The sequence below is a fragment of the Bos grunniens genome, chromosome 5, assembly GCF_055505025.1.
Source record: "Bos grunniens cultivar Pamir isolate PY7600 chromosome 5, Bosgru_T2T1.0, whole genome shotgun sequence".
NCBI lineage: Eukaryota > Metazoa > Chordata > Mammalia > Artiodactyla > Bovidae > Bos > Bos grunniens.
Window position 1 is genome coordinate 25,649,933 of NC_141169.1, and position 18,855 is coordinate 25,668,787.

Below are 18,855 nucleotides of genomic sequence, written 5' to 3' on the forward strand. Positions count from 1 at the left end.
TAAAAATATAACCCTGTACATCATACTGAAAATTGACTATTGTTTCTTCTTCTTGTAGTCTATACTGAAAATAAACACCTCTAGTTTTATTAACATGGTAGGAGCTTAATATTTAATACAAAATTATGTGTGTATTAATTCCTCTCTTTGGTCTTTCAATGGCAAGGATATTGGATTCCGACTTGATTCACTCCATACTATCCTGCAACAGGAAGTCCTGTTACAAGAGGATGTGGAGCTGATTGAGCTGCTTGATCCCAGTATCCTGTCTGCAGGGCAACCTCAACAACAGGAAAATGGACACCTTCCAACACTTTGCTCCCTGGCAACCCCTAATATTTGGTACTGTCTAGAAAACATCTATCCTTTGTTTACATTTAGAGTATTAGTAGAGGAAGTCTGTCATCATCCTCTCCATGATAAAGGCATTATAAACATTTTAGCATTGTAATTAATATAATGATATGCCAGAGGTTTTTTTTAAAAAAAAAGGATACCTTCTAACAAAATACTATTTAAAATGAAAGTGGGAAAAAACATCCAGTTTGACTATTATGTACTTGCAACTCAGTGTAATTAGTTCTGTGTATAACAGCCCAACAAGCAGGATTAACATACGCCAAAAAAGAATCTCTCTTATACACATGTGTGCATGAAGTCCTAGCCAGTTCTTCACGTTTCTTACCCTTAATAGATTATATAATAATTACATTGTAGAGACACCCAGGAGAGTATGAGACATGGAGATAAACAGTCAATTCCTACTTTGTTAGGTGAGATGAGATCATAGGGAACATAGACAATTCAAATTGTCTTAAAACTTGTCAACCACTTGAAGTATTTGTGTTTAATGCACAAGTCCTGGGCCATCATCTATTAAAAAAGAAATATATATATGTATAGTAATAAGGAATTATATCTTCAGAACTGTTAATATCCTCTTTCTATTAAAGTATGAGTTTATTAAATGAACTAAATTATTGCTCAAACTATTCAAGTTATATGGGCAGTTACATTCATTGGCCTCAGTGTTCTGAATTTATCTGTCTTTCCTGTCATGTGGACAAACGCTTCATTTTGTAACAAGGAGTCTATGGGCTCGCATAGAGTCGAACACGACTGAAGCAACTTAGCAGCAGCAGCAGCAGCAGCAGCCATATATAGTGTTTTCCAAATGTGTAGTTATTCAGATACTGTCATGATGAAGTGTACAGCACCTTACCATTTAAAAATTTAAGAACTTAAGGAGCTGCTAAGGAATCATAGGTTTCAGAATTTTACAACTTTGTAATCCTTTGACCACAAAGGTGATTAAGCAAGTCTGAGGCCTATAAATCCTTTATAGGTTTGCTATAAATATATAAAAGTATATGATCAGATTTTGCTATGATATTACCAATATTGCCTAACAGCAAAGAATTCCAAGGGAGATTTTGGCAGGCAAATATTTATTAAATATTCTTATGTGTTATTTTCTTTATAATTTGACTGTAACTATCTTCAAGTGTTAATGATGATGTTTCTTGGATATCCTTAGATATAACTCCCCTGTATTTGCCTTCTTATATTTAAACATTTTCATCAAAGCCTTCACTGCTTGAAAGAAATTTATAGGTTTGTAATTGGACTAAATTTAAAAATATCATACGTCTTTTGATTTCACTTAAAGCAGTATAAAAGTACAAAGCTTGTCCATATTATGGTCTGCGGTAAATATGTATATTCCAGAATTGTAATGATAACTTAAAATTAGATGACTTTATTCAAAGCAATTACTCAAAGTATATATTATTTCTAATTGGAAAAATGCTAATAGTTTTTTGAGATATTATATGTTTTCACACAAATAATTAGAGTCTGATTTTGGGAAAAAAGACCGCATAATATCTCCAAATATGAAACATTTTTAGTTATTTTTTTAACTTTTATTTTGTATTGGAATATAGCTGATAAGGTTTTTAGTATTAAAAACTAGTAAAAATTAAAGCTTTTTACTTTTATACTTTTAAAATCAGATTTTAAAATCTGTAATTGTTATTAGGTTAAAGAGTACATATCAGAAGACACCTATTTATATCTACCACCTAAACTTACTAGCTTTAGACAGTGGTATCTAGCAACTAGATAGTGGTACTAGATATTTTTTAACTGTTTCATGTTATTTTTTTAAATGTCATATTTTATAAAGCCATAGTTTATAGAGAAGCTAGCATTTTATCTGTTTTAGAAAACATAAATTCTAACTAGAGAAACTCATCTTTCTCTGGACTGATGGATATCATTTTCTTTGTTTCTCTGTTCCAGGGATGTCTCAGTGGTATTTGCCTTCATTAGTTTGCTTGTTATGCTTCCCACTTGGTGGATTTTATCTTCCTGGCTGGTATGGGGAGTGATTGTATTTGTTTATCTGATCATAAGAGCTTTGCGATTATGGAGGACAGCAAAACTACAAGTAACTTTAAAAAAATACAGTGTCTATTTGGAAGATATAGCAACAGATAGCCGAGGTTTTACTAACCTTGTGAGAAAAGCTTTACGTCTCATTCAAGAAACTGAAGTCATTTCCAGAGGATTTACACTGTGAGTTCATTTTTCATTTTATTTTTTAAATAACTATTTTCTACTACCTAGTTAAATTAGAATATTTATTACCTATTTTCATTTCTGTGTTGTATTTACAGAAAAAAATAGGTTTCTCTCTAGTATTTATTAAAGTCTGTTAACTACTAAGTGAAGAAATAAATACATTATATGCTAGATTTAATAAGTAGTGTGAGTCTGTTTATTTACTTTGAGAAACCAAAGTATTTTGAGAATCATGATTATTTCTCTGTGTTACCATGTGGTTATATGAGATAATATAGAGACCTTAATATTATATATATATATAAATATATATTTATTTATAGTTTTATATATATATATATAACTATTGCATGCAATAGTTACCCAATAAATATTTGTTCCCTTTACTCACCCCCAGATGCTCTCTTTATTCAGCTTACATGATAGATGATTTCACATAAATTCATTCTGAAAAATCTTGGCATGTATTAATAGTATTCTGTAGGTTAATATTATGACACTGACACTCTCATATGTTCTCACTGATATTTAATACAGGAAATTAAATATTCACTAGTCTAGCTGTAAGTGTACTAAGGTACTGGATAGACAGCCTATTTATTGTGTTATTAAAGGAAAAGCACCAGTTATGTTCCATATACTGTGCTAGACAATTTTGCATACAACTAAAGGCATACAGTTATAAATGGTTGAGCAAATGTTCAAGTTCATTCCATCTGACTCTAAACTTTGGTTTCCTGTACACTGCCACCTAAATACTCATATATGACAGTTGTACTATAGTGTATTTAATAATTTATATAACCTTTGTAGCCTATAGGTGGGAGGAAGTAAGTATATGGTAAAGAAAAAATGTTGCTCTTAATTAGTTGTATCTGGAAAATCATGAAAAGAGGTAGGCAGAAGAACTTTGGGTGGTCATTACTGTCTTCACTCTGCTGTGCTCTGGAGAAGAACCTAAATAATCCTGAATAAAAGCTGTATTTGGAACATCAGGAAATAGGAAAGTAGAAGAGTCTTCAGTAGTCATCTCATTCTTCACTCTGCTGTGTTTTGGAATAGTGTTTAAAACTTCTGAGACATGAGAGAGGTTTTATAACTTCTCTTTCTGTTCAGTTCAAAATGTAAGAGCCCTCAGTGTTTGTTAATTTGGTCCTTCCATTGTAAAGTCCACTATTGATAGAGCGTAACAAATATTGAATGTCAAATTTTAAAAGTTAAAAAGTATGCTAAGTAAAAGTGATAGCTCCTTTTCATTCTTGACTTGTACAACATTTTATTAGGAGCACTGACTGGTTAAGCAGAGTGGCTGTGTGTCCAGTTAATGCTAGCCTTGTGTTGATGGTTCTGTGCCTTTGTCCTTGTTCCATTTTTACCCATATGTGTACAATTAGAATGAAGAGCTAAAATGGGCCAATTAGGCATGATTTTCCTCTGGATTATGACGTATATCTACTCAAATGCAGACAAAAAATTTTGGAAAAATTGTACTTGTGTCCATCTAAATGTAAATGGATTGGAAAAAATTATGAGGAATAATAAATTTTGAATCATAATTTTTTAGAAATATTTTTGTTTTTAAGACTGAGTAAAATGGAACACAAACAATAGTGTCCATATGTTGAAAATATTAGTGCTGTTTTATTCTGCCTCAATTTTTCCTCTCTAGCAAATAATTAAACCCTTCTTTGCCTCTATCAGTCATTGTCCTGTTTTTTATAGATTTTTAATGCCTGAATGTGTTTTAATTTGGTTTAACATTTTTTTTAAGTTTTGAGTTAGATGCCTTATTTTACAAATTTGTGGTTATGTTGTAATAAATTTATAAATTCCAATATTTTGTCTTACTATTAGGAGTGGTTACTAGTTAGGTGAAAGCCTATTGTCTGGAAAACTGTAATATGAAATCACAATTTCATTTATAAAAGCGTAATACATTATATGGCATTGTTACAAATAGGTAGTCCCCCATTTACCTTTGGAAAAGTGCTTATGAAATGTGCTTCCTCTTGAACAGTTTTGAGAGTAGCTATGCTCCTACCTAGTAACCCTTACTTTGCCTTTCTACTTGCATTCCCCTGTTGGCCACTGGTTCTCTTTCTGCGTCCCCTACTTCATTTTGGGTAGGTAAGTTCCAGTGGCTGCAGGTGGGTAAGTAATTTTACCCTACTTTTATGAATGTACAGAATGTATTTCTATACAGTATTTGAATGTTCTGTACAAATGACCAAAAATATGATTGATAAACATATATAAATGCATATTAAGAACATGAAAGTTTATAATTAAGGCTTTCCTACTTACTGTAGATACCAGGCTTTTGAAAACTAAATGTAAAGTAGTACCACTTTGGTATATTCTATCAGGTAGAGTATCTATATTAAAAAGTTAGTATCTTAAATAAATATCCCTACATTTCTACTATTATTTCAATTAAAATTAATTGTTCCCCCTGTATCAGAGGAAGTATTCTTTTTTCAATTGTCTTTTTTCTGGTGGCTATATATGTGTCAGGGAAATATCTGTTTATGAGACCTGAGTTGGAATATTTATAACCATTTTGTAATGAAAAAAGAATTTTTTCCTAAGTTTAATAAAATTGTGGATTTAGAAAACAAAAACTTTAGGACACCTGTACAGTTGTATCACATTTTACTTTTCAAGTTTGCTTGACAGGGTCAGTGCTGCTTGCCTATTTAATAAAGCTGGACAGCATCCCAGTCAGCATCTCATCGGTCTTCGGAAAGCTGTCTACAGAACTGTCAGAGCCAACTTTCAAGCAGCAAGGCTAGCTACCCTATATATGCTGAAAAAATATCCTTTTCTGTCTATATGTAAGAATAAGCAATGTTTCCAGAGTCCTGAATATAGATATTATAGCTGCATCCTGTAAAACTTCACTGTAAACTGAAATCGCCTATTTTGAAGCTGATTTCCATCATCACTTCTATTTTAAAACTGGAAATGCATTCCAGGGGGAATGACAATAATAGACAGGAAGAAAGTTCTTCTGCTTGCATGTGGCTCATTTTTAACAAGGAAAAAACTTGATGTCCTTTCCTTTACTGGTCCAAATAATAAAGTCAAACGAACCTGGCTTCTCCAGGTCACAGTTTTTCAAATTACTGAACATGGCAAATTTGCGTCATCATATGGAAATAAACTGGCAGCAGAAAATCCTTGCCCTTTCAAAAAAACAGGCTCTAGAGTCAGATTGACTTTCTGAATTTTGGCTGTATCAGTTACTGTGTCAGAGACCATAAGCAAGTTTCTTAACTCTCTGTACCTTGCTTTATTTGTAGAATGACAAAAATAACAATTCTCCTGTTTTTGTTAGATCAAATGAATTATTTTATATAAAGTGCTTAGGCAGTGTCTGATATATAATAAGCACTTAAAGACTGCGTGACAATAAGTCTGTCTCTTAAATTTACTGAAATAGGAAATTAGTTCTAGTAGTCAGAAAATAGAAGTGTATAAGATCTTTATTTTAGTTAAAATTCATAGATTAAATAATAAGTAAATGGGATGCAAAAACTTTGTACCTTCAGTATGTTGGATACTGTGACACTGATGAATATAATGCTTGAAAGTTTATCATTATATCCTTACACAAACCTTTCCAGCTAGATTTTCTTATCCCCACTTAATGAGAAAATGAAATAAAATCACTACTTTATATGAGATTTATCCAGTGTCACACAATTAATAAGAAATAAAATTGTGTCTTTATTGTAGGACTTAGGACTTTAAGCATTTTCTATATGTGTATAGATATACTATATCTAGATTTATACACACACATACTGTACTATGCTACCACTTTGGATATTGAGAGAAAGTACTTTGATTTTAGTCAGGAACTTGTGTATTCAGTTCCCTTACTGCCTAAATACTCGCCTGCATTGTGCTAGGAAGACAGAGCAAAAACCTGTACTGCCTACTTCTAAAAACTTCTGAGTGTAGTCAGTAGATACTCTTAGTACAGTAGAGTGCCTGGGGTGCCTTCCAGCATCTCAGGACAATGTACTTGGCCTGTGAAGCCACAGAATGCTTTCAGGGAAGCAACACCTGAGCTGACCCTCAAGGAACGAGCCGGAGTTGACCTTGGGAGAAAAAGTCTGCATTTCAAGCAGAAGGAAGCAAGATATAGAAGGAAATAGAGACATAACAGTGTGGCATGTTAACCGCCAGTAGTTATTCATTTAGTGACTATTATGCCAAGCAATATGCTAGTCACTAGGTATGCAGACGTGGTTCCTGCCTCAGGGAGCTTATAATTTCTTAGAAGTGGGGTGGAGGCAGGTGAGGGGGCCTAACGAAGACTGTAGATTGTATGAGTTCCCAGTGCCAGTCACTTTTCTAGGTATGAGGGACCTAGCAGTGAACAAGATAAACAAGATCCTCGTTTTTAGGGAGTTTGCGTTCTACTGAATGATGAATAAAAAGTGAACAGAAAGTTTTCAGATGTTTGCTATAAAGAAAAAAAAACCAACCAGGGGAATAGGATAGAAAGTGCTTGGTGTAGGTTGCTGTTTTTGATTGGATAATAAGGAAGGCCTTCAGTTTAAATGGAGACTTGAGATGGAGTTCCAGTCAGATGCACCAGCAAGTATAAAGAACTTGTGTCAAGAATGAATTTAGCATGATCAAAGTGTAGAAAAAGGATCACCATACTCCAAGACAGGAGCACAGCAAGTTGGCAGTTGGAGTATGAGATAAGATCCAGAATTAGGCAGGGGCCAGATCATATTCTTCACACGGGAAACCTTAAGAAATTAAATAGTATTATCTACCAAGTATTTCTTTGAAAAGACTTAATACATTATATGAACTCTAGCATCCCTGTTCAAAATAAAAAGAATAAAAATATACGATTAGTAATGAGAATAGAGCAAGAAGCTGAAATTATTATATAAGGGAATAGCGACTGAGCACACATGTAACTTTCTGGCCACAGCTTTGAAACCGTAGGGGAAATGGATCATTTCATATCAAAATACAAACTCAAAAACTGACCTAGGAAGAATTGAAAAACTGGAGATTAGACAATTCATAAAAAGAACTCCATTAAAAAAGAACACACTTGGTTATATATATAAACAGTGGGAAAATACACAGCTATAAAAAATAGTTCTTGGTATACTATTGTGGAATGTTGTTAAATAAACAAAGTGCACACAGTGGTGTTTATGCTACCCTTCCATTTGTGCATAGAAGGGAGTGTAATATGTGTGTATGAGGGGATAAAGAAGTGTGTGTATATATTCATATGTATACCCACATACATATTTATGTTTAGATTTCCTTATATGTATGTCCACAATAATAAAATATCTTAAAGTATACACAGATACTGGTAGCAGTGATTGCCTTTGCTTTTGGGTAGAGGAACTAGGTGGCTAAGAGATAAAGGTAGCAAGCAGTTTTTACACTACCTTGTAAAATGTTAATCCCATAAATACCTTACTTATTCAAAAACTAAGTGAATGAAAAAAATGTTTAAGTCCCTAGTCCAGATGGTTTTATAATTTAACAAAAACCTATTTTAGACCATAGAAAAGGTTAGATAGAAAGCTACTCTACATCATTTTATTTATGCAGATAGTATAATCTCACCTCTAAAACATGATGTAATACACAGAATAAAAACTACAGACCAGTCTTGCCAATGGAGATATAAAATATTTAAATAGAATATTTATAAATTTGGCTTAGTACTGTATCAAAAGATTATTATAATATGACCAAATAGGAATATGCTATAAATGCATGAATAGTTCAAATATTAATATAAAGAATTATATGGATATAATTCTTTACAAAAAACAATTGAAGAGGAGGAAATCACATAGTAAAGTTGGCAGCTGCCATGAGGAAGAGGGAGACAGAAGGAGCAGCAGCCTGTGTCAGACAACCTGGATGTAGCAGGCTTAGTGTTATATCAGTAGTTGAATGTTTTCAGGTCATCGTTGTCAGGTAATGATGTCCTGCAGTATGCAAACGGGGAGATAAAGAGAAGTATTTACTATAGAGTGGTAAGGGCCTGAGCCATGCAGTCAAGTACATGATACAGTTTCAAAAGGCACATATCAAAAATAACTAAATTAGTACTTTTGCACTTGTGAAGAGTTGAACTTTTAACTATCTAGTTATAAAGATATTTTATTCTCACATTTCCTATAAGATTTGAGGTATATTAATCTATTAGATTTTAAGATTAATTTCTTTTTAAACTGATGTAAATCTCCAAGGTCAGATACCTTTACTTATCTTTTTCCTGAACTTTGAGGAGAATTACATCACTTTTTAAAAAGAAACTAATCTTAAAATCTAATAGCCGACTAATTAGAAAAGACCCTGATGGTGGGAAAAATTGAGGGCAAGAGGAAGAGGGGGCGACAGAGGATGAGATGGTTGGATAGCATCACTGAATCAATGAACATGAGTTTGAGCTAACTCGGGGAGATAGTGAAGAACAGGGAAGCCTGGCATCCTGCAGTTCATGGGGTTGCAAAGAGTCGGACACGATTTAGCCACTGAAAAACTGTACCCTTTGTACTTTAATGAAAAGGCTTTGTTGATTGCCTTAACCTAATTTAACCTACCCCCTGAACTCCGAGAGTGACAATGTAACCAACTACATCTGTGTGGTGCCTTTTAAGGAGCTGGGCCTTGGACTTAGTGAAGAGCAGATTTCAGAAGAGGAAGCACATAACCTTACAGATGGCTTCAGCCTGCCTGCATTGAAGGTAATCCATTCATGGACGTGAAGGGCTAAAGAAAAGATAGATGCATTTGGGTTGTGTTCGTGCTTTCTGAATGTACGTGGTACACCTGTCCCCCGACTTCTGTTGTTTGCTGGATACCATTACCATAATAGCCTTACTGGTGTTTTTGAAGCTGCCTTTAAAAATGGAGAGTATCATAAAGATTGGATGAGGAAATCCTTATAGTCTGATGTTAAAATACTTAAAATTCTTAATATATGTATTTCTTGAATTAAATTAGAATTTGAAGATAAATGAGTTTAAAAGGAACCCAACGTGTGATTTTATTTACTAGCCATTTGTTTCAACAAACATGGGTAAAGAACTTACAAGATCTACCCCTTGGAAAATCTTCCAAATCCTTGTTTAGAACAAGAATTTTTTCATATGTTAAAAGTCTCTTAAAAGGATATATCTGACTACATAAACTTCTAAACTTTAAATGCTGTATCCTTTAAATGTGAATAAGCTCGGAGGGGGGAGGGGAAATGCAATGATTTATAAGCAATGGGCTTGAATTCTTTCTATATAAAGAAAAATAAGATATGTAAAATCTATTGAAGATAGATCAGGTGCATGAGTTGCCAGTTCATAAAAGAAGAAATAGAAATGGCCAATAAATATGATAAAAAATTTCAATCTTATTACTAATGAAAGTAACAAAGAAAAATAAGTAAATATTTTGCCAAGGATTCTGAAAGTTGATAATAGTCATCGTCAATGAAGACTTTGAGAGAACTCACACCAGTAGTAAAAATGTCAACTGCATCACTTTAGCAGTGAATACCAGTCTTTACAAATGTACCCTTTACTGCATCGACTTTAGCTTATAGATTCATCTCAGAAAGTAATAGAAGATATATTCAAAGTATGTTCATAATATTATTACAGCAGCAGATATTGGAAAGAAAGGAAAAGCTCAGTGATATGAGATTGGTAATGATTTATGGTGCATTCATTTACTGAACTGTTTTGGAGTTAGTAGTAGGAAAAAAAAACATGAAAAAACATAAGTTAAAGAATGTTACAAAACTGTATGTATTTTAAGATTCCAGAAATATTTTTTGAAAGTCAATCCAAATGTCTCAAAGTTCATTTTCAGTATTTAGTAAGCTCCACTTCGATATTTCTTTATTCCTAGTCTTTAAACTTCACTTGATACTGTGGAAATCAGTACAAGTGTAATTAACAGCATATTTTTCAACATCCATTTTGTTTTGAGACTGTATGAACTTTCACATCTTTGAAATTTTCAGATCCTCATAAAAGTTCTAGTTCTCCTGTTTTTCTTTCCAGTTACTTGAAATTCACCTTAACTAATTTTTAATGTCATTCTAACCCATCTTAATAAATGTCACCATATAACTTATTAAGCTAGATACCTGTTTACTGTCATCCTTATCCCTCTTTTTACCCCTCACATATAAGCTATCAGTAGATTTTTGTGCCACCTTTAAACTACATTTTAAAGTCTTTCCCTTTTTTTCATGTCATTTCCCACCATTCTAGTCATAGCTGCCATCATTCTTATCAAGGCCACTACAATAATTTTCTTTTTGGTTTACCTTAGTTCCTTAAAATTTGTTTCAGAATGCACTTTGACATTTACAGTGCCTTAAAAATGATAGAATCAGTAATTCCACTTATGCAAATCTTTCTTAAGGAAATTATTTCAAGTATCTTAAAGCTTTATGTACCAAGTTGCTTATTAGCTCTGTTCATAATAGTTAAAACGGAGAAGGCAATGGCACCCCACTCCAGTATTCTTGCCTGGAAAATCCCATGGACGGAGGAGCCTGGTAGGCTGGAGTCCATGAGGTCGCTAAGAGTCGGACACGACTGAGCAACTTCACTTTCACTTTCCTGCATTGGAGAAGGAAATGGCAACCCACTCCAGTGTTCTTGCCTGGAGAATCCCAGAAACAGCGGAGTCTGGTGGGCTGCTGTCTATGGGGTCGCACAGAGTCAGACACGACTGAAGTGACTTAGCAGCAGCAGCAGCAGCATAATAGTTAAAAATGGAACACTGCCTAAATGTGCAGCAGTAGAGGAATAGTTGCATGAATTATGTTAAATCCAATAGGGACCATTGAATAATAGCTACAACTTGCTTATAAAGATTTTGTAAAAATTTGGAGAAACCAGTGCAACAATCAGAATAAGTAAATATATATTTAGTATGACCACAACTCTGTTTTTAAAAAAGACCATGAGAAAATACTAATATACAATTAGCTGTTCTTAGGGTGGTTGCACTATAGGTAATTCCGTTTACTTCTAAATTCAATACCATGACCATGCTTTATTCTGTGAATGGAAATAGTCATTTTCAAAAGACAGTTTGGGAGATTCTTAATGATGAAAAAGCAGGGACTTTGGAATTAAGCAGGTGTGGGTTTACATTTGAGCCCTGACACTGACTAGTTGTTTGACCTGAATGAGTTATTCCTCGAATTCACTAAGCTATAAAAAGAGATTACCATACCTGCCCTACATGGTTTTAGATTAAATGAGAAAACATAGAAAATACCTACAACAAAGCTTGGTTAACCCAAAATGGTAATAGCTGTTACTCTTTAAGAAGGATTTGGAGAGAGAATTATGGTCATATTTCTTTCTGTTTTAAATAATTTTTTCTTTACTCATCAAGATGTCTTAGTTATTTCCCTATTTTTCTGTGCTTTTTGAAAAGCTTGTTAAATCCTGGATTATATTTTGTCCAAATACAGGCAGCAAAGAGAAAAAGTGAGTCTCTTAGAGTCAGACTGCTAGGTTTCACTCTTGCCACCTGACTATTGATATGGTCTTGAACAAGTCGTCGTTTCTGTGTTCATAAAAATGAGATAATGCTTATCACTAAAGGATTAAATATTCACCAGTCCAGTGCCTGGGACTGAGTAAGTGATTAATAAATGTTAGCTGATTTTTTTAATTCCATCTGACATGACCTATTCTAAAATGTGGGACGCGTTCACTTATCTCCTCCACATACTATGATGAAGGATGTAGCTGGATCCTCTTTGCACACCCATATTATTTTATAAATGAAACTTTAGTGTTTTAATTCTGTTTTATTTTGACATATAACTAATATATAACTAAACTTGGTAATTGTGTTCCATCGTTACCAGGAACATCAGACTCCAAAAGTGGCCTGTCTTGAGATTTACTTTATAAACTGCTAAAAATTCCTGTAATGTTCAAAATCTGTGTAGGGCCACCTTGTTCAGTTGTCATTATATCCAGATAAAGAATTTCAAAGTGAATTTTATAAGCTAAATTCTAAAAGAAAATTATTTCTCAAAAGAGCAACACTAATTAAAGCTTTAAAAAAAAAAATGTAGTGAAAGATGGTTTACAAATTAGGTCCTTTTGTTTTCCTTTGTAATCTTCATTATGTCTTTTAAAGAAAATGTTTTGTTTTGTTTTTTCAATTGCATATCTTCTCTCAGGAGAGTTTCAGTTCAGTCACTTAATTGTGTCCAATTCTCTGCGACCCCATGGACTGTAGCATGCCAGGCTTCCCTGTCAATTACCAACTCCTGGAGTTTGCTCAAATTCATATCCATCCAGTTGGTGATGCCATCCAACCATTTCATCCTCTTTTGTCCCCTTCTTCTCTCGCCTTAAATCTTTCCCAGCATCAGGGTCTTTTCTAATGAGTCAGTTCTTCACATCAGGTGGCCAAAATATTGGAGCTTTAGCTTTAGCATCAGTCCTTCCAATGAATATTCAGGACTAATTTCCTTGGTTATTGACTGGTTTGATCTCATTGCAGTCCAAGGGAATCTCAAGAGTTTTCTCCACAGTTCAAAAGCATCAAATCTTCGGCACTCAGTCTTCTTTATGGTCCAACTCTCCATGCATGACTACTGGAAAAACCATAGCTTTGACTATGTGGACCTTTATCAGCAAAGTAATGTCTCTGCTTTTTAATAGGGTGTCTAGGTTTCTCACAGCTTTTCTTCCAAGGCGCTTGCTTCCATAAAAGCAAGTGTCTTAATTTCAAGGCTGCAGTCACCATCTACAGTGATTTTGGAGCCCACGAAAATAAAGTTTGTCCCAAAAAAATAAACTTATTTCCATTGTTTTCCCATCTGTTTGCCATGAAGTGATTGGACCAGATGCCATGATCTTAGTTTTTGAATGTTGAGTTTTAAGCCAACTTTTTCACTCTCGTCTTTCATTTTCATCAAAAGGCTCTTGAGTTCCTCTTCACTTTCTGCCATAAATGTGGTGTCATCTGCATATCTGAGATTATTGATCTTTCTCCCAGCAATCTTGATTCAAGCTTGTGCTTCATCCAGTCTGGCATTTCCCATGATGTACTCTGCATAAAAGTTAAATAAGCAGGGTGACAGTATACAAGCCTTGATGTACTCCTTTCCCAATTTGGAACCAGGCCATTGTTTCATGTCTGATTCTGTTGATTTTTGATCTGCATATAGATTTCTCAAGAGGCAAGTAAGATAGTCTGGTGTTCAGGAGAGCTTAGCAATAGCAAATGCTGCATCTTTGGAAAGGAAAGAAACTTCCTAACTGTATCCTAAGGAGAGACATGTGAAATATCTAGTACAGAGTCCTTACCCCTCTTTTTTCCTTAGTTCAAAATTTTAATTAGTTTTTTGTAAAATTATTATAAAGAGTATCTTTCCTGCTTTAAAAAGCAGATCTAGTTTTGAAAATGCTTTTTTTTTTGGTCTTGCTGCCTGGTTTGCAAGATCTTAGTTCACTGACCAGGGACTGAACCAGGGCCACAGCAGTGAAAATGCCAACTCCTAACCGATTGACCACAGGGGACTCCCTGAAAATGCTTTAAAACAGCATTTCCTAATTGCCCGTAAACTATGGTTATCCCCTCATCCAGAGGGGCTTCCCTTACTCAAAGAACAAACAAGAAAAAAATGTGGATTTCTGAGTTTCGGTTTCATTGGATAACATAGCGATGATTAGATAATAGTCTTTTTTTTTTTTTTTTTAGAGCAATAAGCTATGCCAACTTGATTTTTTAGTTGTGTGAAACAACTAGAATCTGAAACTCTAGAATCATCCTTGTTAACACTTTTACTCATAAACCATCTGTCAAGAGATTCTGTCCATTCTGTATGTATCCAGGGTGTGCCCTCTGCTTACCTCTTACTGAAGTAGAACGGTTCTATGAAGACCTACAAAATCTTCTAGAACTAAAACCCAAAAAAGATGTCCTTTTCATTATAGGGGACTGGAAGGCAAAAGTAGGAAGTCAATAAATACCTGGAGTAACAGGCATATTTGGCCTTGGAGTAAGAATAAAGTAGGGCAAAGGCTAATAAAGTTTTGCCAAGAGAACGCACTGGTCACAGCAAATACCCTCTTCCAACAAAACAAGAGAAGACTCTACACATGGACATCACCAGATGGTCAGTACTGAAATCAGATTGATTATATTCTTTGCAACCAATGATGGAGAAGCTCTATAGCTTCCACAAAAACAAGACCAGAAGCTGACTGTGGCTCAGATCATGAACTTCTTATTGCCAAATTCAGGCTTAAATTGAAGAAAGTTGGGAAAACCACTCCATTCAGGTATGACCTAAATCAAGCCCTCACGATTATACAGTGGAAATGACAAGTAGATTCAAGGGATTACATCTGATAGAGTGCCTGAAGAACTGTGGACGGAGGTTTGTGACACTGTACAGGAGGTAGGGATCAAGACCATACTCCAGAAATGCAAAACGGCAAATTTGTAAGGCCTATTTGTAAGGCCTCCTCAAACAGGAGAAGCCCTTACAAATAGCTGTGAAAAAAAGAGAAGTGAAAGGCAAAGGAGAAAAGGAAAGATATATCCATTTGAATTCAGAGTTCCAAAGAATAGCAAGGAGAGATAAGAAAGCCTTCCTCAGTGATCAATGCAAGGAAATAGAGGAAAACAATAGAATGGGAAAGACTAGAGATCTCTTCAAGAAAATTAGAGATACCAAGGGAACAGTTCATGCAAAGATGGGCTCAATAAAAGACAGAAATGGTATGGACCTCACAGAAACAGAAGATATTAAGAAGAAGTGGCAAGAATACACAGAAGAACTACACAGAAAAGATCTTCATAACCCAAATAATCATGCTGGTATGATCACTCACCTAGAGCCAGACATCCTAGAATGAGAAGTCAAGTGAAGCATCACTACAAACAAAGCTAGTGGAGGTGATGGAATTCCAGTTGAGCTATTTCAAATCCTAAAAGATGATGCTGTAAAAATGCTACAGTCAATATACCAGAAAATTGGAGAACTCAGCAATGGCCACAGGACTGGAAAAGGTCAGTTTTCATTCCAGTCCCAAAGAAAGGCAATGCCAAAGAATGCTCAAACTATTGCACAATTGCACTCATCTCACATGCTAGTAAAGTAATGCTCAAAATTCTCCAGGCCAGACTTCAACAGTACGTTAACCGTGAAGTTGAACTGTGAACTTCCAGAATGTCAAGCTGGTTTTAGAAAAGGCAGAGGAACCAGAGATCAAATTGCCAACATCCAGTGGATCATCAAAAAAGCAAGAGAGTTCCAGAAAAACATCTACTTCTGCTTTATTGACTATGCCAAAGCCTTTGACTGTGTGGATCACAATAAACTGGAAAATTCTTAAAGAGATGGGAATACCAGACCATCTGATCTGCCTCTTGAGAAATCTGTATGCAGGTCAGGAAGCAACAGTTAGAACTGAACATGGAACAACAGATTGGTTCCAAATCAGGAAAGGGGTACATCAAGGGTGTATATTACTGCCCTGCATATTTAACTTATATGCAGAGTACATCATGAGAAACACTGGGCTGGAGGAAGCACAAGCTGGAATCAAGATTGCCAGGAGAAATATCAATAACCACAGATATGCAGATGACACCACCCTTGTGGCAGAAAGCAAAGAAAAACTAAAGAGCCTGTAAGAGGAGAGTGAAAAAGTTGGCTTAAAACTCCGCATTCAGAAAACGAAGATCATGGCATCTCGTCCCATCACTTCATGGCAAATAGATGGGGAAACAGTGGAAACAGTGACAGGCTTTGTTTTTGGGAGGGCTCCAAAGTCACTGCAGATGGTGGCTTCAGCCATGAAATTAAAAGACGCTTGCTCCTTGGAAGAAAAGTTATGACCAACCTAGGCAGCATGTTAAAAAGCAGAGACATTACTTTATCAACAAAGGTCTGTCTAGTCAAAGCTCAGGTTTTTCCAGTAGTCATGTATGGATGTGAGAGTTGTACTATAAAGAAAGCTGAGCACTGAACAGTTGATGCTTTTGGACTGTGGCATTGGAAAAGACTATTAAGAGTCCCTTGGACAGCAAGGAGACCCAACCAGTCCATCCTAAAGGAAATCAGTCCTGAATACTCATTGGAAGGACTGATGCTGAAGCTGAAACTCCAATACTTTGACCACTTGATGTGAAGAACTCACTCATTCGAAAAGACCCTGATGCTGGGAAAGATTGAAGGCGGGAGGGGAAGGAGATGACAGAGGATGAGATGGTTGGATGGCATCATCAACTCTTGGACATGAGTTTGAGTAATCTCCAGGAGTTGGTGATGGACAAGGAAGCCTTCAGTCCATGGGGTTCCAAAGAGTCGGACACAACTGTGCAACTGAACTGAACTACCTCTTACCACTCACCATTATGTTCAAGGTACCTTGTTAACACCCACCTGCATTACTGCAGTAACCTGTCTTCTGCTCACCTCCCTATTATCTATCAACACAGCAGCCAGAATGATCTTGTTAAAGCTTAACTCGAATTATATTACTCTAATGCTTAGAAACCTTCAGTAGCTCCCTGTTTCTCTTAAAAATCCAATTACACACTCTCCCTCTTGCTTATTGTATTCCTCTGCTATTCTCTCCTTCCTCTTCCTCTCACATATACACACACAATCACACATTTGCTGTTCCCCTTCTCTGCTATATTCTCCCCATACACTGTCAGCCAAGAAACTTATCTTTTACTTGTTAATATCTATTGCCCAACTACTTGAACATAAGCTCCATCAGGGCAGGGATATTTTTCACCTTTGTTCTCTGCTGTATTATTAGCACCTATAATACTGCTTGGCACATCATTGATGCTCAAAAAACACTTGTTGAATGAACAAATAAAGGGATAAAGAAAAATTTGGGGGGGGCCACACTGCACAACTTGTGGAATCTTAGTTTCCCAACCAGGGATTGAGCCTGGGCCACAGCAGTAAAAGCACAAAGACAGCCACAGGACCACCAGAGAATACCCAGGAAAATTATTTTAGTGAAGAAATTTAATGGTTAAGTAAGATTTCTGCAATAGCTTGTATTTATATTTAAGAATTCTTGGTGTATCTTTAGTGATTTGAAATTTTGGCCTTGCTTATTTAAAAACAATGTTAATAGTAAAATAGGTTTACATTAAATTATCTTAATGCATTATTTACATAATTTTAAAATTCATTTAATATACCAGTTTAAATAATGTCCATTTTCATATTTATAAAAAACTAGAATCTAAATTATCCAAAGTGGTTGAATCCTCTCTGTTATCTGCTAACTCCTTTTCGTACTAGATTGTATTTGTGTGTTTGATATTGTCCTCTTGAACAGGACGATTTCTAGGAATCCTTTGCTGCCGGGATCAAGCTGTGTCTTTTAAGAATGGTTGTTGTAGTTTCTCATGCCAGACATTCCTGAGTATGATCACTCTGGAACTGATTTTTATGTTATTTCTTAGCTATTTCCTAGGCCAAAATATTGGTATAATTTTGAACCCCAAACTCTGGATCCATCGGTGACTTATTTCTTTGGACTTACACAGACCCATCATTCCTGCTCTCTCCATTTCTCCTTTGTATACAGTTTAAAAAAAATAATTCATCAAAGAACATTCATTTCTAATTAGGTGTGTCTTATTCCATCAGCATTTCTCTTTTAGGACAGTCAGTCAGTCCGTTCAGTCACTCAGTCGTGTGTGACTCTTTGCGACCCCATGAACCGCAGCATGCCAGGCCTCCCTGTCCATCATCAACTCCCAGAGTTTACCCAAATCTATGTCCATTGAGTCGGTGATGCCATCCAACCATCTCATCCTCTGTCGTCCCCTTCTCCTCCTGCCCTCAATCTTTCCCAATATCAGGGTCTTTTCAAATGAATTAGCTCTTTGCATCAGGTTGCCAAAGTATTGGAGTTTCAGCTTCAACATCAGTCCTTCCGATGAATATTCAGGACTGATTCCCTTTAGGATGGACTGGTTGGATCTCCTTGCAGTCCGAGGGACTCTCAAGAGTCTTCTCCAATACCACAGTTCAAAAGCGTCAATTCTTCGGTGCTCAGCTTTCTTCACAGTCCAACTCTCACATCCATACATGACCACTGGAAAAACAATAGCTTTGACTAGACGGACCTTTGTTGACAAAGTAATGTCTCTGCTTTTCAATATTCTGTCTAGGTTGGTCATAACTTTCCTTCCAAGGAGTAAGCGTCTTTTAATTTCATGGCTGCAGTCACT

At 35.4% G+C, this 18,855-nt stretch overlaps 1 protein-coding gene across 24 annotated transcripts in view; it reads left to right on the forward strand.

Annotated features, from left to right (window-relative positions):
- Positions 1-18,855, forward strand: part of VEZT (vezatin, adherens junctions transmembrane protein) — a 71,233-nt gene that overhangs the window by 36,474 nt on the left and 15,904 nt on the right. For 10 of the 24 annotated variants that reach the window (XM_086399135.1, XM_086399120.1, XM_086399111.1 and 7 more), the window contains 4 exons: positions 167-342; positions 2,305-2,580; positions 5,251-5,400; positions 9,191-9,338. In XM_086399135.1, the coding sequence (XP_086255261.1) occupies positions 167-342; positions 2,305-2,580; positions 5,251-5,400; positions 9,191-9,338 (750 nt within the window). The remainder of the gene's footprint in view (positions 1-166; positions 343-2,304; positions 2,581-5,250; positions 5,401-9,190; positions 9,339-18,855) is intronic. The other 14 variants (XM_086399121.1, XM_086399113.1, XM_086399136.1 and 11 more) reach the window with 3 other exon arrangements.